General features: G+C 49.3%; 1 protein-coding gene and 3 long non-coding RNA genes across 11 annotated transcripts; 1 reads left to right on the forward strand and 3 right to left on the reverse strand.

Annotated features, from left to right (window-relative positions):
• Positions 1–28: 28 nt before the first annotated feature.
• LOC307223254 (polycystin-1-like protein 2) lies at positions 29–12,835 on the reverse strand. Of its 8 annotated transcripts, none has more exons than XM_079989158.1 (23): positions 11,567–12,676; positions 11,062–11,190; positions 10,853–10,938; positions 10,482–10,554; positions 9,781–9,836; positions 9,502–9,561; positions 9,095–9,256; positions 8,850–8,974; positions 8,455–8,584; positions 7,791–7,919; positions 7,231–7,438; positions 6,931–7,115; positions 6,471–6,701; positions 5,827–5,931; positions 5,588–5,745; positions 5,106–5,255; positions 4,704–4,906; positions 4,070–4,263; positions 2,938–3,082; positions 2,631–2,850; positions 2,356–2,542; positions 1,501–1,583; positions 29–602 (listed from the first exon to the last, which is right to left on the reverse strand). In XM_079989158.1, the coding sequence occupies exons 1-23, from the start codon at positions 11,997–11,999 to the stop codon at positions 584–586; spliced, it is 3,471 nt and encodes a 1,156-aa protein (XP_079845284.1). In that variant the 5' UTR covers positions 12,000–12,676; the 3' UTR covers positions 29–583. The 8 variants fall into 8 exon arrangements, with proteins under 8 accessions (XP_079845284.1, XP_079845283.1, XP_079845282.1 ...); XM_079989157.1 differs by having other exon boundaries at positions 5,588–5,742; positions 8,850–8,977; positions 11,567–12,433; XM_079989156.1 differs by having other exon boundaries at positions 8,850–8,977; positions 11,567–12,431.
• LOC307223264 lies at positions 9,561–21,300 on the forward strand. The gene is made up of 4 exons (XR_013842054.1): positions 9,561–9,694; positions 10,430–10,606; positions 12,869–13,000; positions 21,205–21,300. It is a non-coding gene; the product is annotated as an uncharacterized lncRNA (long non-coding RNA).
• On the reverse strand, positions 13,191–17,065 carry LOC307223267. The gene is made up of 3 exons (XR_013842058.1): positions 16,956–17,065; positions 14,794–14,961; positions 13,191–13,286 (listed from the first exon to the last, which is right to left on the reverse strand). It is a non-coding gene; the product is annotated as an uncharacterized lncRNA (long non-coding RNA).
• On the reverse strand, positions 18,134–23,856 carry LOC307223265. Its single transcript, XR_013842055.1, has 5 exons — positions 23,658–23,856; positions 23,153–23,417; positions 22,421–22,603; positions 21,183–21,359; positions 18,134–18,860 (listed from the first exon to the last, which is right to left on the reverse strand). It is a non-coding gene; the product is annotated as an uncharacterized lncRNA (long non-coding RNA).
• Between the last annotated feature and the right edge of the window lie 176 nt (positions 23,857–24,032).

A 24,032-nucleotide genomic window follows, 5' to 3' on the forward strand; every position in this document is an offset into this window, starting at 1 on the left:
ATTGCAATCACACACAGAGTACTTAAAATTGGAATATAATAAAGCTCCATTTATTATAAGAAATATATACTTGGATAGAAAAGAGTTACTAGTTTTAGCTAATTAATCTTAAAGCTGCAAGGGAGTCATGCTTGCTCTTTACTCTCGGCAGAGATACATCCATAGATGTCCTCTCTCCTTCAGCTTCAGAAGGAAGAGGGGGAAGCAGGAAGTTTGGTCACTGTCAGGAACCCTAAGAAAATCAGTCTAATAGTAAAGGAAAGGTCATCACAGAGATCAAAGGGCAGTTAAACAATCTTGGAGGTTCCCTTCTCTATCCACTTTAACCTCATGCAAACCCTCAGCAAGCTGAGTTGCATCCCAACTCTTTCAACACTCAGTGAGTTCAGGGTTGGCTCCATTGGCAGGTTACAGAATGGGACTTCGCTGTCCCCCTCCCATGCTGTGCCCTCCCGTTCCTCCAGAGAGATGGTCCTGGCCTTTGTACAGGTGTGGGTGACATCATGTTGGAGAGGCTGATTAGAGGTCTTGGGCACATGGCGTGGCAAAAGCCAAGGTGGCCTCGCAGAAATTTGTCCTCCCATCACTGGAAAGAGCACAGCCTGCAATCACAGAGGTCGAAGATGTGGGTCAGGATGGGGCCCTAGGACTGCTTCCCAGCATATTTTCTACTCCCTTGGCCCCAGTCCTGGAGCTGCAGTGTCCCTTAGGATGGTTAAATTACTGGTAACCTAATATGTCTGCTCTAGTCTGACTGGCAGTGGCGTTTCAAGGCCACGAGCAAAGAGAGACTACTCGAGATCTTTTTAATGGGGAGTGTCAAGAGTTAGGAAGGCAGGGGGCCTGCAAAGCAGCTGCTCTGCCACTGGGTAGTGACTCCTCTCCACCCCCACTGTGTACATGCCAGTCACTACCTTTTAGTCCTCCCCAATCTTCTCCCCTTCCACAGGGGACAGTCCCAGTCCTGCCCTTGCAGGGGCTCCAGTTCAATGTGTTTCCTTCCTGTTTAGCAAGCCCAGGAGATGCCTAGTGTAGCCACTCTGCATCCTCTGCCTCTCCCAGAGCAGGCCCTGGGCTACCTGCTCTTGGCAACCAGAGGTGCCCACACCAGCAACTGGTTTCCTCCACCAAGCCTGCATGCCTTGCCGGGCCAGCCAAAGCAGCAGAGGAATGGTCCAGGTGGGCTCCTAGTCATGCCGATCCAAAGTGGAGAGGCGTGATTCTTCTCTGTGTGTGCATAACCTTCCCTTACGGGAGGTGGAAGAGGGAACAGACGTAGTACTGAAAACCCTTCCTCTTGTCTGGCCCCTGTCTTGAAAGGAATTTTTTGAACTTGAGTTTGTTTTCTGCAGTTGGTGCGGGACATTCTCAGTGCCACCTTTGCCTTTCTCTACATGGAGGCAGTCCAGGTCCCCACCCTCTCTGGAGAGGCCCCTTTCCCTTTCCCTCCTTCAATTCATCCTGCCTTTCCACTTCTGCAAGCCTCCTTCCTCCCTTTACCGGTCTTCCAGGTCCAGGGCTGCCTCATCTTCATCCTCTGCTTTCTTCAGTATCAGGGCACAGAAAATGGCAAAGCTTATCACCTGCATTGGGTTTCATGGAAGAAGAGGGATGGGCAGGATCCGCAGCCATTTTGCCTCCCCCCATCCATAAAACAGAGGGAGCATCTGCAGGCTTCCCTTTCTCCAGATGAGCCAAGCCCCTCACTTTGTGCCAAAACACCACAACAAACTGGTGTATGTGTGAGGGTGCTTTGGTTAAATTCTCCCCCACCCCCTTGAAATTCATGGGAGGAAGAGAGGAGATGCAGTGGGTGTTTGCAGTGCTCCAATGCCAGACACCTGTCCCAGCCAGGCAGGTGGCAGACACATACATGAGATGAGGAAGAAGTATGTGCACCATGATTTCTGCTGCTGCTGCTGAGATGTCCCTTCCCCTACGGGTTGCCAGTTGAGGAGTATCACAGACCCTGAGATTTCAGGGCCCAAAACTGAGACCTAGGGGCTGCCCCTGGTGGTGTCAGGGGCACAGACCCTGGTACGTATAGTCACAAGGGTCCTAGAGACAGAGGTTAATTAGGAGAAGAGTGGAGGTAGTCCTCCAGAGTGTCTATGCTATAATTTGCATCCAGCTCCTGCTGGTCCAAAGTGTGCACCCTCTATACACAGTCTTCTGTGTACACACACACACCACTGGAACTCTCACCCATCTAGCGATTCAAGCCCTTCACCTGCCACCTGGAGGGTACTAGGCAAACCTGAAGACTTCAGATCAGACTTAGAGGTCTGGCAACCCGACCTCTCATGAGAAGGCCCCCCTGGAATGCTGGGTTTGCTCAGCCTGGCTGGGAAGTACCTTGAGGGGCTGCAGGACGAAGAGGGCCTGGCCCATGGAGATGGCAGTGGAGATGAGCCAGCGTTCGGTGCTCTCCTTGCCATAGTGGAAGCCATAGAGCAAGGAGAAGAAGGTGGCCACTGCGCTGAGGGAGACCAGCAGGGCCCACCCCACCCAGGCGCCCCACCAGGGCAAGTGCCACCTTAGGCTGTGGAGGAACAAGAGGAAGGCATGAGGAAGAGGCTCTGCAAGATAGGCTTCCCTGCCTGCTCACAGAGCCTGTCTGAGCTACCTACATGGAGCGAGACTGGATGGGGCTTGCTAGCTCGAGACGCCTGGCCATCTCCTCCACGCGCTGCTGCAGAGCCGGAGGGTGCTTGGCTGTCGGGACTCCTGGTTCCAGCTCCCCCAGGAGACAGGAGATGTGCCGCAGCTTCAGGAGGAGGTAGCGGTTGCAGTAGGTCTGGTGCAGCGCATCAGGGCTGGGCGCCACACTGGAGATCTTGGGCTCCCTCCCTGCAAGCAGAAGCCGCAGCGTCACCATCCTCTGGGGGTCTAGCAGGGCTGCCCAAGGCAGGCAGGCAGGCATGGCTGGGCTCTCACCTGCTGCCTCCTCTTCCTCCCCAGGATCAGGGTGGATAAAACGAGCCAGCCACTGCAGAAGCTCCTCAAGGTCCATGTCGGGATGTAGCAGCTGTTGGCTCTGCTTGCTGGCTTTGCTCAGTGTCTCCACTGCCCCGCGCAGGCTCTAGGGAGGGAAAGACAAGCACAGGTAGACGGGAGAGTGGCAGGCGACTGGGGCACAAATGCACCCAACAGGCTGAGGGTAAGGTGGGCAAAGCTGGGCACAAGAAGATGTAGCAGATAGGAGAAGTGCTGTGGGAGATTTGCAGCCAAATCTAACAATGCATATTTTTGTGAGTTAGCATGTGAAGGGGTTAAGACCATAGGGTCACATTATTGATAGAGAGACTCGGACCATAGAAATGTAATTGGTAGAGATGGTTCTGTGTGAGGTCATTTTCCCTCCTCTCTTGGAAATGAAGAATCAAAGTATTTCCTGTTCCTTCCCTCTCTCTTTTCTCTTCAGCCAGTGATGGAGCAGACATATATCCTATCGCTCCAGCATTGGCCACATGCCTCAAGCTGTTCATACTGTAAATATAAGTATTTTGCCTGCATTTATTTTACTGCTGTTGCTGCTGAGAACAATTGCATGACTATGAGTAAGTAAACATATTTTAAACTTACTTCTCAGTCTGTGTCTGGTTCTTTGTTAAGGGGCAACCAGCTTGCTTTGTGGCTGCACTGAATTTAATGAATGCTTCACAGCCTTTTCCTATGCTTTCTATTTTTCTGCTGAGGATGAGACTTTGAACTCTGCTCAGCCCTGTGCTTTAAACGAAGCGATAAGCTGATCTCTTTGTATGTTCAGCCCACAAATGTGGGCACCTGGAGGGATAAATTATCATTAACATATCCTCTCCTACCTATTAAAAGCCATCCCATAACTGCCACAGAGAAAAATCTCTGGCAAGCCAGTGCTTGCTGTATCTGCAAATGCAAAAACGTCTCCCTGGGACCAAGTTCACTGGTGCAAGAAGGATCCTGGGGGACGTGGGGCTTCGGGGATCGGGTGGGGGTTCTTCTCCACTGCCAGCTCAGCCGTGGCCTTATTCCAAGGGGAGGCACAATGGGGAAAATGCCCTGGGTCCTGGAGAGCTCTTGTCCCTACCTCATGCACAGTGTCCAGGGTTGTTGGGCTGGCAGGGGCACTGGGCACAGCCGTTGCCAGGCCGGGCTTTGCATGGCTCTTGCGTGGTTCAGCGTGGCGGAAGATGAATACAAGGAGCAAGTTGACGGGGAAGGTAATCAAGGCACTCTCCACACTGATCATGATGTCCTTCCAGGAGAGGGAGAAGCAGCTGCCTGTGTATCAACGGGGGTGGGGGGGTGAAAGTGCCTGCAAGTGGACCTACCAGTCACTACTCTTTGTGCCCCAAGGAAGCTGGAAGGAGGCACCAACTGCTACCTGCACAATCAGAGGCAGGATACCTCTAGATTCAGGGGGTGGGGGATCAAATTTAGGAGAGGAGCCTTGCTTGTGCGCTTCCCAGGAGGCATCGGGTAGCCATTGTGTGAGAAGATCCCACCCGCAGTTGGCCTGATCCAGCTGCACCCAGGCTCTTCTGAAGTCCTAATACATGAACGTCCCTCCGGCCGGCCCCAAGGGTATGACTGCGTTTGTCTCTCCAGTTGTGGCAGGAGGGACTTTCCTCTACTGGCAGAAGTTGGAGCAGAGGAGTTGCACAGCCCCCTTTTCCATGCCAGTGGCCCTTGGGAGATATCCCATGTGGCACAACCCTTACCAACACTTAGGAGCTCGGGTGAATCATGGGGCACCTCCCAGAACATGAGGCTGACAAGGGCAGAGCAGAGGAGGAGGCAGAAGCCGCAGGAGAGGCCCTGGACCCGCGTGACGGGCCGCCCATGGCCTGTTCGGGTCAGTAGCACTGTCAGCACTGTGTGCTCCTCCCGAAGACCGCTCAGAGTCCTTTGCCGGAAGATGGGCCTGCAGAGAGAGTGGTAGATAGATGGGTGGGAGCAGGACCCAAGGCCAGGCTATGGGAGAGCCAGAGGAGGAAGACAGATGGAGTCTCCAGCTCTGCCTGGGAGGAGGGGGTTCGGAGATCCCTGCTAAGTTCATGCACAGTGGGCAGGTGGGGGCTGAGGACACCCAAACAGACTCCCCCGTCTCTTGGTAAGCCTACCAGAATGCTGTTAGCTGGTGCTGTGGAGCTGCTAGGAAATGCTGGGCGGTGCTGTGTGGGGCGCCTGCTGCTGGGATGTGCCACGGCTGGCAAGAGAAATGGAACCTCCTACTTTGCTGCAGGTCTCGCACTGTGATGTGGGCGGTATGCCTGAGGGAAGGGGATGGGTAGTGAGTGCCAGGCAGGAGGCTGGTGCTTCTAGTGCCCCACTTGGAAGAAAGTCCTGCCAGGCAGAGGCAAGAGGCCTCCCTGCTGGATGAGTGCCAGGTGTGCTGACCCCCCCAGCCCCGCCTCCTCTCGGATGCCTGAGGATGGTCACCCTGACACAATAACCACCTCTGCCCCATTCAGAGAGAGGGGGAATTGTGGCATGTCCAGCAGAGGCAGGCTGGCACCCCATGGCAGGTGGGCAGTGTCCGAATGCCGGCACAATGTCTCCAAGTGGTATGTCACCCACCCACCCTACTTCTGGGCAGACTGACCAGGGCAGCTGTGGGGTGGAGTGGGGCTCCTGCCACAACCAAATACTCTGGAGCTCTCCCAGTGGGTATGGCTCCCGTAGGAGGAAGAGGCTGGCATCCAGGGGCAGGCGCCGAGGCTTGCTGACACCAGACGATCCCTGCAGGCAGATGCAGACCTGCTGGAGATGAAGGGGCTGGGTGAGCTCTGGGGCAAAGACCAGGCACCCCACCCCCTCCATCACTCAGGGCAGACCACTCACACAGGGGCTGCCTCCGGGGGCCTTCTGCTGCCCATGCAGGGAGATCTGGAGAAGGTAGCCATACTGGGCACAGGGATCATCATCGGACAGGAGGACTGGCCCTGCCTGGGAGAGGGAGAGGGGCGTGAGGGGTGGCGTTTCTAGGGTCATGCTCTGCCATGGAGCAGCACAGGAGAGCAGAGAGCGCTGAGGCCCCATACATACAGTTGTCCTTCCCACTTGGCCCCAGTGAAGACCAGAATAAGGGGATCTCTTTTGCTGGTGAAGAGATGTGCAAACCTTAAATCCACATGGAATCGTTAGACAGAACAGAGTTAGCTGCATCTGACTCAGCTGTATGTTTATAGAGAGCAAAATGCAGTCATGACCATTTGTAGAAAATAAGAAGCCTTCCCCGCCCCTAGCCAGCCACACCCTTTAGGGGTGGAGGGTGAGGAGATCAGAGTCCTTTGTTCTCCACATGGCGTGGGAGAGCCCCTGGAGACCCTCCAAGAGTTCAGTCTCCAAATGGTGGCTGTTGCTGCATGACCTGCCCTTCTGAGAGCATCACTACCTAAGAGCTGCCAAGGGCATGTGAGTTTGTGCTGCTTGCTGCCAGAACCGGCCCCCCCTTACCTCCGGCCCTCTCACCCCCAACAACTTACCTGGTGCAGGGGGCGTGTGTCCAACCAGCGGGCCCAGGCCACCCCCACCAAGTAGAGGGCACAGACGACTCCCAGGACCACGACCAGAACTGGGTTCTTGTTCACCTGGCTAAAGTACTCTGCTGTGCGCACCACATCCAGCTGGACTGGCGCCACCCAGAAGCTGCTGCCAAAGAAGGAGAGGTGGGTGCAGAGGCAGTGGACTTCCGCCAGGCTGCTGCTCTCTCCTACCTGCAAACAGGGTGGGATTAAGGGTGCTTCTGGGCAGCAGATCACCTTGGATATTTCTCACAAAACAGAGATCCAGATGCTTTAAATAAAGAAGCAGGCAGTATGGTCTTGAAATGGGATAGAAGTGTTATTAAGGACCAGAGGCAGCTATTCTGATTCTTCCCTGCCTCTGGCAGTAGGGGGCGCAAGGTACCCAGATTCCCTTTGTTTCTTGAACGCCAAGACTCACCTTGCAGCCTGCCTCTCGCCACTGGGCATCAGGCAGGTGCCGGGAGACGCACTGGATCCCATAGGTGCTGACATGTAAGGTGGCAGGACCCTGGCTGGCAGAGAGGTTCAGTGGCACCACCAGGAACTGAAGGGCTCCTCTCAGGTCACGAAGAACTTCCTCCTTCACTAGCCAAGTGTAGCCATCTGCAGGAGATGGGGGGGGGGCAACACAAAAGGGAAACCATTTTAGGAAGAGGTCCTCACACTCCCCAGGCCAAAAGTGGAAGCAGAAGCCAGCTCTTCTGTCCCCCTGCTATACCCAGGCCAACGTTGGGCTCAATGGGCTCCCGGAGTTGCTCGCTTGGCTGCAGGAAGAGCTCCAGAGGCCCCACAGGGTCCAGGTGAGCGTGGATCATCAGGGATCCCCCTGTCCATGTCACGTTCGCAGTCAGAAGGAGGGCCTCCCCTGGAGAGAGGAAGGCAGCTGGCTCGGCAGGGGCTGTAGGCCCAACCCGGGGCAGGAAAATCTGGGATGGGAAAAGAGAGCAGGATGTCACTGGCTGCTACTGCACCACCACAGTGAGATGAGCAGCTGCCTCAGGCTCTCATCCGGAGCAGAGGCAGCCTCACTGATGGAGGTGAGCTGCAGCGGGAGAGAGGGAAAGATGATGACAGAGAGACCAGACCCTGTACTGTAGGCTCTCCCAGGCTAAGCGGCTGGCCTACCTGGTGGCTAATCCAGTTGATCTCCACACTATGAGATCCTGCCATGAGAAATGATCCTGGAGGGCTGTCCTTGCCCTCTGGAGATGCTCAATAGCCCACCCCCTTACAGGGAGGAAGGCTCCACTCAGCCCAAAGTCTCTAGGCAGGACATACCTGGACAGGGGTGCTCAGGTTGCTAACGCTGATCTGGCTGCCCTCAGAAAGGAGGTTCAGTTCAGCTACAGCTCCTGTGGCCCCTTCCCCAGAGCTCGGGGGAAAGGGGCTGCCCAGGAAGCTCACCATCTAAAGAGAGAGGGAGAGAAGAAGAAAGGGCAGCGCCACTGCTGAGGGGGCCTGACCCACCAGCCATGCCTGCTCGGCCACATGGCCACACTCGGCAGGATGGCTGGGCGCTCCCCCCCCCCTCACGCTCTGCTCCCCATTTTTGGAAACATGGCTGCTTACTGTTGGAAGCACTGGGTAGGTAGATTGAGTAGGGCCAAGTCAGGGGGCCTTGGTTGCAGGGGTGTTGGCAAGGGGGTGTCATGAAATGTTTGGAGTCCAACCCAGAAGCATGAGGCTCCAGAAGAGGGAGGGAGGGAAGATGCCTCTGGGTGCATCATCAGGCTGATCTGAAGGAGCCAAGTCGCTTCTGAGTGCTGGGCCCCAGTGCATTCCACAGCACAGCAAGTGACTCGTTGCCTGGGTGCTCTCTGCCTTCCTTCTCCTCCTGGGGTAGCAGCAGATGCCAGAGGAGAGTTTGCGTTTCATGGAAAGGGAAGGCCCCTGTGCCCAGTCCAAAGGAGAGGGCCAGCCACACACTCCTGCTCCGTCTTACCTGCACATCCACTGGGATATTCTGTGGCATGACGGCGCCCAGTGCAGACTGCCCTGGCAAAATGACTCTGGCTGCCCATGGGTTGCCAGGGAAGGAGAACGCCATATTGCCCAGCCTGGAAGAGTTCACCCTGAGCCAGGGAGACAAAGAGAGTTAGGGTTAGAGCCAGGGCACAGCAGATGGTGCCTGGGATCAGGGTGCCTTAGGAGAGTTGCCAATCTGCAGGACAGCCAGGCAAATGTGAGCCAGCTGCCATGATGAGGGAAGGGCAGATGGCTACCTCAAGGCCTTTTCCCTTGGACACTTCCTGCCAAGATCTTTCTCCCTTCCCTTCCCAGACCAGTCAAGCTTCCTACCTTCCCCGTTACCCAGTGGCTGCAAGCCTGGTAGCTTACCTGTGTGTATAGATGCTGATGAGAGGCGTCTCCATGGTGATGGCATCACTGCTGCCCCCCAGTTCCTGAAGAGCTTGCTCCAGCTTGTGAAGGATCTGCATCAGAGTGCCAGTCAGGGCCTCATGCTGCTGGAGGGAGAAGTGGGCAGTTACTGGGCACTCAATCTCCATCCAAGATGGGGCAATATGGGATGAAGGGACCTGTCCCTCCCCACCAGGGCACCCGGGAGTGTGGCATATCCTCACCTGGATGTTGATGTTGGGTGAGCAGGGGCCCAGAATGACCTGCAGGAGCCGGCTGGTGCCATGGACTGCCAGGAGGTTGAGGAGGTGCCAGTGTGGGGAGGCTGGAGGCCTCCTTTTCAGCAGGTCCTCACTGACAGCCTGAAGAAACCCCACCTCCTCTTCCTGGCACGCAAAGGCACATAATGTTAATGTTCCTCCATGCCCATGCATTGCCCATGACCCTCAGCACTAATGGGGATCCCTCGACTCCTTCTATGAGATGTTCCCCATTACCTCTCTTGGAGGAAAGAGCTTCTTAGGACTTGGCCTGACTCTTTCTTCAGGTTCCCCATGGGAGCTACACAGCCTTTGGAGTTGGGGCTCAGTCCCTTCTGGGGCATCCGCCCTCCCCATGGGCCCAATCATACCAGCTCAGAGGCACTCCAGGCACCATTGTTCACCGGCAGTGTCAGTCGCTGGAGCAGCTCCTGCAGGCAGAATCAGGAGTTTGGGCTCAAATGCTGGCAGGCAAATGCAGATCACTGAATAAGGGATTCCCGGCCTACATAAGGCCTGTGCTAACCACCAGAAGAGAGGTTGGCTGTCTTGAGCCAGAGGAAGGTTGGTGGCTCTGCTGTGGGCCTCAATGGGGCTGGGCTGAAGGGGGTCCCCTCCCCAGATACTCCCTCCCAGTGGGGCTCTTTTACCTGCTGCCAGGTCCTGGGAACAACATCCTGCAATGCCTCCCTGATTGCTGATGTCTCTGGAGGCAAGAGGAGAAGTATGAGCAAGAGTATTTTCTCCCCTCAGGGTCTGCCTACACAGAAACAGGCTTTTTGGCCTCCATAAACACAAACTCCTTGCGGTGAGCCTGTCTCAACAAGCTGCTTCCTTTCAGGGGAAAACCACTGCCCTGACCGGCAAAAGGATCAGCCTCATGATAAGGGAACCACTGGCTACTAGTTATATTCCTGCTTTTACATTATTACAGTTGCTTATTTTCATCCTGAGCATTGCTTCAGGCTCTTTCCATGGAAGAGGTAGAACATGGCAATAAAAGTTTATCTGAAATAAAACTTGTTAAAAACAGTTAATCACGGGTGCCTTGCCCCTTGGGCACAGCTTAAACAAATACCATTTGTAAATGTTGGAGTTGTAATTCTGTACAGGCAGACTGAAAACATATATTTTGGTTTTGCTGACATCTACAATCTTTTGGAAAAGATGGTCTATGAGAAATAAGATAAAATACCCCTTTCAGCCCCACAAATATTATTTTAGGGCATTTAAAGGGTTTGTTAAAATAAGCAGAATGACCCAAGATGATCAGCCTCTCACAATTGCTTATAATTGCAGATGACCTACTCTTCAATGCATTATTTCAGAAATCAATAAATCCCCACATCACCTGGGTACTTCTGCTTATCACCCAGATGCCGCCGCATGAGCCTTTGTGGCCTCTGCCCCATGGAGGTCAGATCCTGGAGGCAGACAGAGAAAAAAGAGTGGGACAGAGCAGTGCCACTGTGCCAGGTAGGATATGTCACCCAAATAGCTTTCTTGGAAGGGGCAGGGCAAAGAGTTCCCTGTTAGGAGCTTGCCCAGGAATCATGCCCAAAGGAATTGTCTGGAGGGTGGCTAAGAGGTGGCAGACAGGCTGTTTTTATTGCCCCCCCCCCCCTGCCTTGGTGCATCTGCTGGAGTTTGGTTTCAGGCAGCAGGAGGGAAAGCCTATTTGCTTTGGACTTGGAGGGAAGAGAACTGGCCACCATCACCTACCAGCTGAGCCTTCTGTTTTTGCCAAGGCCTGGAGCTGTTGGCACTCCTGGCCACTTTGACTGGGCATTCACCTCCCTCCACAGGACCTGCAAAAAAGACCATCCTGAAAGGGAGCCCCTCCTGGGTCAGGAGGAGCAATCTCTGTCCTCAGAGGTGGGGTGGAGTGGGGGTGTCACAATCCCACCCTGGCAGCCCAGCTGGCCTCTCACCAAATTCGCAGATGAAAGGATGCCTCTGGCGGCACGTGGGCCCGGTAGCCTCCTGCAGCAGGCCCAGGCTGGAGAGGAAGGTGCAGGTGGGGGGCTGATGGTGAGCCCCATGCAGATGAGGCTGGGCTCCTGGGCAAAGACACAAGAGGCTGCCATGGGCATGGTGGCAAGCTGGGCAGGGCAAGGTGAGGGCCTTGCCCTCTTGTAAGATCTGACCACAGTAGGCAGAGCGGGGTGGTATGCCCTTGACAGAGCAGATGAAAATAAGCAGAATTCTACACTACAAGCAAAAGAGCCAGCTCTCTGCAGCACAGTGCCCCCCACCTCCACACCCTGCCCCTCAATGTGGCTCCCCAAATCCCAGCCTTTAACCACAGCCAAGTCAGCTGTGTAAAGGGACCTGGCCTTTGTGATAGAAACCAGGACGCACCCTCCACCCTCTGGAGTAGAAACAACTTCCCACCTCTGCCCAGCCCTCTCTGGTGCCCCCACAGGACTGACTTACCTGCCACCGCAGGCTTGGTTGGGCCCTTGGAGACCCACCAGCCTCCAGAGGGCCCTCTCAGCTGCCCCCTCCTCCTTCTCAGAACACCCCATGTCCCTGTCACCTCCCAAGGGACCTGTGCCAAGTGCCCTCCCCATCGGCCACAGGCAGCCTGGGCATCCTCAAAAGCCAGTCTTTCCTGAGCAAGCTGGTAGCAATATCCTTGGTGCTCCCTTAGCACAGCCTCAGGCGTGGTGACAGGCACAGCAGTCCTGCACAGGGCCCAGAGCAGCAGGGCTAAGCCGGGAGCTGTCTGTCGCCTCAGTGCCATCTCAACCTGGCAGGATAGGCAAGATGGTCCCAGCAGGGATCTGCTTGCTCCTCTGGCTAGAAGCCCACATGAAACACAGGAGAAGGAAGAGGCCAAGCCCTCCCGGTGTCTCTGTTTGCCCATGGAAATCAAGGGGGCAGCTGGGCAGCTTCCACAAACACTGGGCAGGGAAATTTGACTCTAGGAGGAAGAGGAGGATGACAAAGCTTGTGGGCCGAGATTGTGGTGGGGAGGGCACATAGGAATAGATCACATCTGCAATCTTTTTGGAAATAGGTTCCAGGGAAATTTGACATTATTTTTTGCCATCTTAAACAGAGTGTGGACACCATCACCAGAGAAAGCTTCTCTACTTTATTCTCTCTTTAAAATTATGTATACCAGCCTTGCCCAAGCCGGTACCCTTTGGACTACCACTCACCTAGTCCCCAGCTGGCACAACCTTGTGATACTAGAACTGATGGGAGTTGTAGTCCAAAGCATCTTCAGGGCACCAGCTGGGAGAGGGTTGATGTATGTCAAATGTGACCTTGAAGTCCCAGGCTGTTTTGCATTATTACATGTTGTTTCCCTTTAAAAATATAGTCCAAACACACAGCAGCCTTTCTGGGGAGAAACCCCTGCCTTCAGCCTCATATATTGAATGCGCTTCTTTGATCACAGTGGTTAGATAGCAACAGTTCTGCTGTAAAAATCTGAGTGAAATTCAAGATCTCCACCAGCACACAGGAGCATTATCTTTTGAATGTTTTTAATTCCTGTTTTTAACAGTCTCCTATTGTTTGACTTTAATTTTAATTAACCACTTAGATATTTTATTACAATCAAGTGGCATGTGGGTTTTGTTAAATAATTAAAGTTACCCTCAGAAGTATGTGTTCCTATCGATTAGTATAAAATAATGCCCTCCAAAATGTTATGAGGTTGATCTGATACCAATTGCTCCTGCTTCTCTCACTGTGCTGCCATGTTCTCCTCCTCCTCACTCCCAGGTTTATTGCTCTCGCACTGGCTCCCCAGTCTCACATTTGCAGGAAGGGGAGGCTAGGAATGCATCTGGCTGGGAAAGTGTGGTTTGCAAAACAACAGGAACTGTGACAACAACAGGCTGGAGCTGGAGGCAGGTAAATTTTTTTGACTGTGCTCACCTTGCTTTTAGTAAACAAAGTTTTTATTCCCCCCTTTCAAAAACCTGGCAAACCTGGTCAACCAGAGACAAGAGTAGAAGGAAAGAATTGAGTACAAACACCATTAATGGTTTAAGATGGGAAGGATGTAAATAATAAAATTATTATTTTTTATTAATTACCTGTCTCCAGGCTGTTACTGTTTGGGGCGTGGACTTCAATACATTCCTGGCAAATTGAGGTGGTGCAGTTCAAGTGGATTGGGCCCTCTTACATATGAAAGCTGCTTCCAAATAAAAAGGGATTTTTGTAGTAAGGAAAGCGCTGGGGCAATGCCCTGGAGAGTGTGGTATAAAAAAAATGCTTGATAAGGTATCATACAACCTCCCACAAACAAATCAGGAAGAACGTTCAATAAACAGGTTGTCTACCGAAATCAACCTGTTGCTGTTCCTCTCTCTTAATTAGTTATTCTCCATCTTCCCTGAGTTCTGGAAAACTGAGGCCTGTTGTGAACTGGGCAATTTGTTTTAATTTTTGAGATACGAGTTTTCCAATATACCACACTTGCACAAAACAGTGGTTTTTTAAAAAAGTGAGTGTGTTGCCTCAGGCCCATGGAGGCAGTTTGCCAATGAAAGTACAGGACTTAGTAACAGAGGGTTACTAGAGGGTTAATAGAGGGCATCCAGAAAAAACATCACCAGGTTTTTTTTATAATAAAAATACTCGTCCACACAATGTTGGCCTTTTTTCCCCCTACGAAATTTTCTTTATATCCTTTGCTGCGTTATCTGTATATTGGGGAAATCCAAATTAAAGCAGCTGTGGGTAGGATTCAGGCTGCCATTTGAATGAGGACAATGTGTGGCTGCACTGAATCCACTTTAAACTGCTGTGTGTACATATCCCACAAGAGGGTGCTGAAGAGCAGGACTAGGAAGCAGGTGATGATTCCTCTCTTGGCAATCCAGCAAAGGCTTGAGGGTTAACCCGTTTAGCCTTGGCTCTGGCCAACAGATGAACAGCATCATGGATGGTTCCCCCCCCCCCCCGCTTGAATCTAGTCTGGTCGTAGGTATGAAGGGAGTAATGGCCAGAGACCTGCTTGGCCAGAGTGTATTGCTACAAAACAGGCATTATTATTATTATTTGACTGATGTTTTAACGTATTTTTAATATTTTGTTGGAAGCCACCCAGAGTGGCTGGGGAAACCCAGCCAGATGGGTGGGATATAAATAAATAAATTATTATTATTATTATTATTATTATTATTATTATTATTGGCACACACTTCCTATAACATTCAGGGCTTAGCTCAGGGATGGGGAAATGTTCTGCTCTTCACTAAAATAATCCCAGAGCAGGGTGTAGCAAAATACTGACTCGAAATTACATGAAGTCAATAAGAAGATTAAAACATCAAAAACAATACAAGTCACATCATGGATCCAGCTAGTAGGGATGCCCACCTTCTTCATCATGAGAACATGATGCTGGACTATTCGCATACTGGAGGTTGCTGTTAGGCTCTAGTTTGGCACAACTAACAGATCTTTCAAAAAGTCTTTGGGGAAAGTTGTCACATTGTTATGCTTCCAAAAGGCTGTAATGAAAGTGGAACAGCCATTTAAACATGGCGAAACACCTCACGTGTAGGACTCTTTCACCTTGGGCACCAGAACGGGTTTGTTAAACTGGTTTTATTACATGAATCATGAACACTATCCTTGGCCAGGGCGGATACCCGCAGGGAACAGAGCACATGGGTGGAACACCAATAAATTACCTGTTCTGCATTTAAAATAAACACCTGCTGTCATCCACTTAAAGAGATCCTAACTGTGCTCCTACTACACAAGCAAAATATCCGTTTAAAATTCAATGTGAGCTTTGCATTTCCATAGCCTTGCGGAGTTCCAGAAATAGCTTGCTTGCAGCATTGTCATATCTAGTCCTGTTGGAAAAGTGTATTTTTTAAAAAATTAAACGTGCAATTGCAAATCATGAAAGCTTCAAACGCTGTAGTTGGGAATTACTTTTTAATTAATGTTTGAAAGGTTGTTGTATTTCCCTTTCTGGGGGCTGCATGTTCTGTTTGCAGATAACAAAGATAGCAGAGGTGTTGCCTTCCTTCCTTTATGCTATAAAATCTTTGGGATACGGGTGGCACTGGGGAAGGGTGGGGTACCGAGAGGGCTAAATGCCCACCAATGGAATTGCTTGCCCACCATGTGTAAATTAGAAAGACAGTGAAAAAGGCTTGTTTCTACTCCAGAAGATGGTCATCTGCCAGACCAAGCTCACCCTCTGAGAGCTCCACTTGCCTCTTTTTTTGCCCACCCTGCTGCCTGATGCAGCTGCCTCACTCTGCCCCAATTGCACCACCTTATTCTCATCACTATGGGACGCAGGTGGCGCTGTGGGTTAAAGCCTCAGCGCCTAGGACTTGCCGATCGAAAGGTCGGCGGTTCGAATCCCTGCGGCGGGGTGCGCTCCCGCTGCTCGGTCCCAGCGCCTGCCAACCTAGCAGTTCGAAAGCACCTCCGGGTGCAAGTAGATAAATAGGGACCGCTTACCAGCGGGAAGGTAAACGGCGTTTCCGTGTGCGGCTCTGGCTCGCCAGAGCAGCGATGTCACGCTGGCCACGTGACCCGGAAGTGTCTCCGGACAGCGCTGGCCCCTGGCCTCTTAAGTGAGATGGGCGCACAACCCCAGAGTCTGTCAAGACTGGCCCGTACGGGCAGGGGTACCTTTACCTTTACCTTTACCTATTCTCATCACTTATAAATTTATCTGTGTCAAGATGAGCTCTTGTACTACAGAATTTACCATTATACCACTATCTATTAAGCTAAAGGAGGCACATTTTCACCAGTTCACGTTATGCAGAAAAAGAGTTAGAGAGAGCAGCTGTAGCTATTGGCAGCAAATAAGGTGCTGGATCCAGACAGCCGTAAGAGCAGGCCCATTGAACTCAATGGGACATACTGGATCCAACAACTTTGACAAGATGTCAGCTGTTGCTTGTCATAACTTCTGCAGTAGGAATGGAGCGAAAAGAAAACTTCCCTTCTTTTTAAACAACGTGTCTCATTCTAAGTGTTATTTATTTGTGTGTCAATCATGCTCCTCTCCCCACTGTTTTATAATTTTCCATTTGGCAGGCTCTGGTATAAGTATGTGTTTTTCCTCATTCTTCTTCCAGTGAGCTATGGAATGGGGAGTTTCAGCTGAGGCCCAAGAGAGATCTGTGGAATTCCCTCCCCCTTCATATTCTTTGACAGCCACTGAGGGAAAGGGGTAGGAGGAAGACAACAGTGGTGGGGTCCATCTTGGGTCTTATCAGGCTAGTCAGAAATGAGTAAGTCACACACATCCCAAGCCTTTATTTCCCAGGACTCCCAACTAGGAGTTGTGTAGAAACTCTGTTCTCATAAAGGCAGTGGCATTCTCAGGAAAAAAAACAAAAAACAGTTTCTATCTTTTTTCTTTTCTTTTTAATAGTAACTGAAGAATTATGTGGGATTGTGTAGCACTGGCCCAACAGCACAGCCCATTCAAGTGGTGCCACTGCTTACCCTAGGACAGTCTTTGCCAACCCGTCGCTCTCCAGATGTTTCAGACTTCAGCTCCCATGAACCCCAGGCAGCATGGCCCTATGATGCTGGGGCTTATAAGAGCCATGTCCACAACATCTGGTTGCATCCAGTAGTGAAGCCTGCTTGAGGCTAATGGGGTGGCCAGCTGTCAATGCCTGAGTGTACTTGCTTGAGACAGACATGGGATGGTGCTTTCTGTCAGCTCTGATCTGAGAGCTTCCCAGAGCCACTTCGTGAAACAGTTCTGGATGAGGTGGCCCATCACAATACAGTCAATCAATTGTTATGTATTCATGGGAGACAGTTTTGAACTCATACACTAAACTACTTAGGAGCAGGAACATGTCACCTGTGGATCAGGGAATTAGGATACAGTGGCCCATTCCCATGGATGTTTGCCTCAAAGTCAATATAACTGTGTTCAGTGAGGTTTGCTTCCACTTAATTCTGCAGAGGATTGCTGCAGACGTGATATAAATAAGGACAATCGTGTAAAACATAACTTTTTTTCAGTCCATAAACTTCTTGCACCACCAGGCCTGTTTTGTCTCCAATCTCCAAAAGGAAAAATTTTAAAAAATTAATTCGTTTATCTGAAAACTTTGTTTCCACCATCTGATCAGGTGCCTTTGGTGACAATAAACACACATGAATACAGTATGACGTTCTTTCCCTCAAAGAAGTGGCACACACACACAATCCGGTTGCTAATTGTGTTATTCTTTATCCAGCATGGTCAGCAGTGAGATAACTGTCAGCATCCTACTACCTCCTGGCACCTCTAAAAAGAAAGCAGGGAAGGTGGGGGAAGAGTCACCAGGTTGATGTCCACTCACTCGCCTTCTGTTATGGTGTCATCATCATTCCCAGCCAAGAAAGTCTCTGGTTTTGCTGTGCCAAAAATGGGCCAGGAAGAAACAAATTACAGTCATGTTTTTGCTTGTTGTCTTGGCTACATGATTTATGAGCCTCAGTGCAGCGATTAGAGATGAAAGAAAACATTCCAGGCCCAGGACCCACACATTGCTAAGGTCTTGTGTGCCTGGCCTTCTGCAGGAGTTACTGTAAAAGCAGGCGGGAGGGAGGGGGTCATAGGAAGTGACCCCACCCTCCCAAAAGGAAAATTACAAGGGGCACACTGGTGAGCACATATACTGGGTGCCAAGTGCCTCGTGGCTGCTGCTGTATGAAACTATCCCTGCCTGGAGAGAATCAAGAGCATTTTCTAGGCCCTACTGTGGGTAACAGCTATGCAATTATTGGCATCAATAAAGGCAACATGGGAGAGTAAGCTACATGCATATATAGATACATAATTGTATTTGTATGCTGCCTTTCCACAGTTCAAACCACGCTCAAGGCAGTTTACAACATGAATATGTAATTACAACATAACAAAAGTCATGAACAATAAACAAAACATTAAAAAAATACACAGAACCAAACAGAACAATGTCCACATAAATCACAACAAGATCTAAAATAAAGATACGAAAAACCAAGAGCAAGCCCCCCCCCCCGCCAGAACATTTTGTGAAGCTTCAGCTTTTGTTGCTAGAGTCAGTCAGGGGCCCACCTTCCCAGGCCAGGTGGAAAAAAAGTCTGCAAGGGAGGGATCAGGACATCTAGGACTCACAGCCAAGACGGAGGAGTTTGCATGTGGAGAAACGAGAAAGTGGGCTTAAAGGTCTAGCCAGAGAAGATTCTTCTGTATGACAAAGTTGACAATGGTCATGATCCTCAGCCCAAATGCCAAATTCCTTCGATCCTTCTCTGTCATAAGACCACATGCTTAACTGTGAACAAGAGGGAAGGGCAGGAACATAGTTAAGGTTGCTGTAGAAAGTGGTTGGTTTAATGGCTGTGGTTTAACAAGCAGAGGGAAATAATCTTTACTTAAAGAATAAGAACATCAGAGAGAGAGATTTTTGAGGAGTAAACATCAGAGAGACAAAGGTCAGCAGCATTATCATCAGAAAGAAAAATAGTCTGCCATCTCTTCTCCTTACCTGGCTCAGTCAACCACTTCTCCCTTATGTCTGCTTATCCATGACAGAAATTTGTTGCCTTTGAAGGGCCCTGAGCACATGTATAGGGTGTTGCTGATGGAATGATTTCCAGCAGGATCATGCCCCAGAACCACTCTTATTAGTAATAAGCCACTATTTATTTGGTATGTCAGAGGAAGTTTCTGCTTTCTGCCAGAGTATTCCACAGGAACAAGGACAGTAACTGGTTTGAGGAAAGGTTTGATCTACTCCATAAGACATCAAACCACAGACGAGAAAAGTGTAACTCTGGAAGGTAGTAAAAGGACTTAAGCAAGAGCAACTACCTCTAATTAGCAGATCTACGTAGAGGAAAAGACAAAATGGCAAATAAGGTAGACCTTGCTGGTGTAATTATTTAGGCATAATTCTCTGTTCTAGCCTTCCACAAATTGGTGTCCTCCAGATGTTTTGTACTATAGCTCCCACCCACCCCAGCTAGTACAGATGTAAGCTGTGCTTAAAAACATTTGGAGGGTGCCTGGTTGAGGGAAATTGTTCTGTTGCATCCTACTTAGGGGCTTATTGATTTCATGTCTGGTTTTTACAGCTGCTGCTATCATCTGTTTTATAAGTACAATTGGATTTTTGGTTACCACTAGCATGAGCCAGGGACGCGGGTGGCGCTGTGGGTAAAAGCCTCAGCGCCTAGGGCTTGCCGATCGAAAGGTCGGCGGTTCGAATCCCCGTGGCGGGGTGCGCTCCCGCTGCTCGGTCCCAGCGCCTGCCAACCTAGCAGTTCGAAAGCACCCCCGGGTGCAAGTAGATAAATAGGGACCACTTACTGGTGGGAAGGTAAACGGCGTTTCTGTGTGCTGCGCTGGCTCGCCAGATGCAGCTTTGTCACGCTGGCCATGTGACCCGGAAATGTCTCCGGACAGCGCTGGCCCCCGGCCTCTTGAGTGAGATGGGCGCACAACCCTAGAGTCTGTCAAGACTGTCCCGTACGGGCAGGGGTGCCTTTACCTTTACCTTTAACATGAGCCAAGTTGGTAACCTCCATGTTTTCTATGGCCAAGTCGCTGTCCATTTCAACTGGGTAATTATTGTGGGAGTTGTTTGCAGTCAAAGCTAACAATGCATACCTATGCTAGTTAGTAAATGAAGGGGTTAAAGACCACAGAGCTGTAAATTACTAGAGAAGGGACAGATAGGTCACACCCCCTCAGATTTGGGAATAAGTATTGTCTGTTTCTTGTTCCTTTCCTTCTTCTGTTGAACCATGTAAGCTGAGCAGAGGTTTGAGACTTGGACTCCAGACTTAGGCCGCATGTTTGAGATTAGTATTTGCCTTTTGTAATCAATAATCTACTGCCTGAGTTGTTTCTGCTGTTGTATTGAACAATGCATGAGTGAGACATGTGTTTACTGTAAGTAAAGCATTTAAACTTACTAAAGTTTGTGGTCTATTCACTCCGAGAAAGCTAGAGGCAGAAGAGAACTGTAAGCACATTGCACTTGGACATTTAAAGGTCTAATAAGCTATATTTCCCACACTTTGCAAATGCTGCATAGATCTGAGTTTTAAACTCTTCTGGGGGCTGTTTTGGCTACAGAGTGCGTAAAGTCCCATGTTTGTTTGTTTTTATTCTAAGCAGTCAGCCGTATTTTCTTTGTAGTTCCCCACACAAATGGGACTTCAGGAATAACTAGCATTCCCCAGTTATTTCCCAACAATTATGATCTCAATGGGCTTGTTCATTTGACAGCTCTGGTCTTATTCCTATGGGTAGTTTTCAAGATCCAAGTCCAATCTGTGGTAAAGCACAAGACTGAGTAGGACAACCATAAATTACATTTCACTCTGCTTGAATTTGTGAAAGGAATGTGGAACTGTTAAGGCATTTTGTATGGCTGACCCTTGGTGGGGCTGAAACTCCCATGATCTCAAAGCAGCACCTGTTATGTAGCCATCAGAGTAGGTATCAACAATGCAGATATTAGGTACAGGATGTGTGGAAGGCTTCCAGCAGAGAAGGAGTAATATTCATGAAGATCTAAGAGCTAATTTTCAGAAATGTTTTGAAATAGAAGGACTGATGCCTTTAAGATGTAGCACTCATACCTGAGCCCATGTGAATGTTTATAACTACAGTGGTACCTCGGGTTACATACGCTTCAGGTTACAAACTCCGCTAACCCAGAAATAGTACCTCGGGTTAAGAACTTTGCTTCAGCATGAGAACAGAAATCTGGCGGCGGCAGTGGGAGGACCCATTAGCTAAAGTGGTGCTTCAGGATAAGAACAGTTTCAGGTTAAGAACAGACCTCTGGAACGAATTAAGTCCATAACCAGAGGTACCACTGTATAGTAATTCAACACAGAATTGGTGAGTTAGACAGAAATATTGTTGCTCCCCCAAAGAATCTCATAATATGGTTTGAAAGACAAGGGGGCAAATTCATCCCCTCCTCACTCACTCCACCCCTTGGAGGGCTTTCCAGAAGCCCCAGATAACAACACTCAGGTCATCTTTCAACAAATAAGTCAACTGCTGTAATGAAGGGAATAGAACTACCCTACCTACATTTTTGTTTTTATGACTGCAGATAAGCTGGAGCCACCGTGCAGATATGGAAGCATCGTGACTGTGCGTCTCTGGCCTGTTGTTATCTCAGCCCATTCCAACCCTCTGCAACTTGATGGTAAATAAATGAAGAGGCTGTTGGGCTGCCCTCCAGCTCATGTGGTTTAACTTGCTTAACTGGAAAATAAAGAGAAATGCACATTTCCTGTGAAAATGATGGCTTTCCACACTCCCCTCAACCTGAAAATATTTCCCGTGACTGAATAAACAGAAGACAGGAAGGCAAGGCTGTCATAGGGGGATAATCAGGCAAAAAGAGAAACACACACCCCATAATTCATACAACTTTTGTATCTGAATGTGGTGGGGCCCCTTTCCCACCCATCTCCCTTGTCAATAAGAGCAGATGAAGAACTAGAGATCACGTCTCAAATACTCAGCATATTGGCAAAGTCGTGTAATGTTACTCCGAAAGCTAATGCATGTACTTGGATCAATCGCGTTCTTGCCCTCATATGCCAAGATCCATTTGTGCAGTGATGTGAATCATTGCTCAATTCAGCTTAACCAATTGCCAAAGCCCAGAAAGCTTTTGAAATGTAGCTGCACTTTGTTGGTGAGTTTCAAATGGATGTGTGTCCTTAGTTCAAACATTTCTTTTTTAAAAAAGATATTTATTAGAGTTTTTCACAACAAAACAAATATCACAATCAAAAAACAGAAAAGAAAAAACAGAGAAAAAGACAATCAAAAATACCATAGCAAAAAACAACAAAAAACAAAGAAAAAATTATTCCTTACTTACTATCTTTGTAACCCTCTTTCCTGACTTCCTCACATCTCCCTTTTCTGTGTTCCCCTTTACACAATCAAATTCAGCAATTTCCTACCCTCTTTCCAATCTTATACCCTATTTATGCATTTCAACCTATTATACCTTTGGTTTCTTTTCCTTTCCAATTAAGTCATTTATCACATATTCTTTCTAACTTAGTCCCTTATATCATTTAGTTCAAACATTTCACTGCTCAGAGACCCATGTATACATGGGGAAACAGTGACATGCACAACTCCTAGGCTTGTATCTGCTTTAAAAGTGTGTCCGGCTGCTCAGGATACAGGTTCAAGCATTTATATCTGCCCCACACCTTCAATTTGTATTTTTTTAAAAAATCCAAAATAGATTAAACTGGGACATGCAGCAACTGTTTCAGTCCAGGGTTCTGGTTTCTCTTCACCTTCCTCAACCTCCGTCTTCCTGTTCCAACCCCCACCAACTTGCAATCCATCTCAGTTCTGATAGGGCTGTTTCTGGGGTCCACACCATGTTCCCAGCTTTTTGTTTCTCCCAGCTGATCAGTTCCTGTTGTGCTGATGCTACTGTTTTGACTGCATAAGAAACCAGCTTCACAGCCTGAAGACTGGAAACAGAGGGTATGGTTGTGGTGTTGTATGAGGATAAATGTACAGAAGAATAATTAACAGTGTAAAAATATTTGGCAAGTGAGTCACATTTATTTCAATCAGTACTGATCCTAAGAAAGCATGCCTAGGTTTGTAACTAAGCTTAAAGAAAATCCAAATAAATTAGCAAGATATATTCTAAATATAAGTAATTTTGTAAACTGCTTAGATATTTTCTTTCAATCAATTGGTATATGAATTTTGTTACATAAATAAAATAAATAAATGTATTTAGGACTGACAGTCATTTCCACACCATATGTTGAAAGTACTCTCACAGCACTTTAACTGTTATGGCTCCCACCAAAGAATCCTGGAAACCAGTTTGTTAAGTGTTCTGGGAATTGTGGCTCTGTGAGGGGTGTCCTAAAAACAACAAGAAATTATTTTGAAACAGGTTTGTTCTAATGTGTTTGTGAAATGATTGTTGATTAGTGTTTTCTAAGTTATGTTTGAAGCTCTGTTGTGTGTCCCAATGTAGTGGAGGTGGCATCTACATAGACCACTTACATTCAGTTGCATAGCCTTTGGTATCCTGGTACCTTCTAGGTGTTTTGGATGACATCTTTGGCTGTTATGGGAGCTGTAGTCCAAAACAACTGAAGGGCACCCGGTTGATGAAATCGGCAATAGCAAGTGTTGCACTCTTCAAGCTCTTTAGAATTATTTCAGCCTGAGGGTTCTTCTGAAAACTCCTATGTGGACTCCTGGTGCTCCCTTCAAATCCCAGGTAAGGCAGAGGTGGAAGGATATAACTCATTTTCTCATTCACTTACAGTGGTACCTCGGGTTAAGTACTTAATTCGTTCTGGAGGTCCGTTCTTAACCTGAAACTGTTCTTAACCTGAAGCACCACTTTAGCTAATGGGGCCTACTGCTGCCGCCGTGCTGCCGGAGCACAATTTCTGTTCTCATCCTGAAGCAAAGTTCTTAACCTGAAGCACTATTTCTGGGTTAGCGGAGTCTGTAACCTGAAGCGTATGTAACCTGAAGCGGATGTAACCTGACCACTGTATTTTAAAATATTCTTAGGTAATATTGAGTCCCCTTCCTGGATCCAGAAAACCTCCCTGCCAGCAGAGTCCTTACACATAGGTAAAGGTAAAGGGACTCCTGACCGTTAGGTCCAGTCATGGATGATTCTGGGGTTGTGGCGCTCATCTCGCTTTATTGGCCGAGGGAGCCGGTGTACAGCTTCTGGGTCATGTGGCCAGCATGACTAAGCCACTTCTGGCGAACCAGAGCAGCGCACGGAAACACTGTTCCTATTTATCTACTTGCACTTTGACGTGCTTTCGAACTGCTAGGCTGGCAGGAGCAGTGACCGAGCAATGGGAGCTCACCCCGTTGTGGGGATTCAAACTGCCAACCTTCTGATCGGCAAGC

Source organism: Podarcis cretensis (assembly GCF_951804945.1).
Source record: "Podarcis cretensis genome assembly, chromosome: 8".
Taxonomy (NCBI): Eukaryota; Metazoa; Chordata; class Lepidosauria; order Squamata; family Lacertidae; genus Podarcis; species Podarcis cretensis.

Coding starts and splice junctions, on each gene's coding strand:
- LOC307223254 (XM_079989156.1), bottom strand. CDS start 11,999: ATGGGCAAACAGAGACACCGGGAGGGCTTGGCCTCTTCCTTCTCCTGT. Junction 9,562..9,780: donor TTCCCAGGACCTGGCAGCAG/GTAAAAGAGCCC, acceptor TTCTGCCTGCAG/GAGCTGCTCCAGCGACTGAC. Junction 5,746..5,826: donor CCCCCGGAGGCAGCCCCTGT/GTGAGTGGTCTG, acceptor CTTCATCTCCAG/CAGGTCTGCATCTGCCTGCA.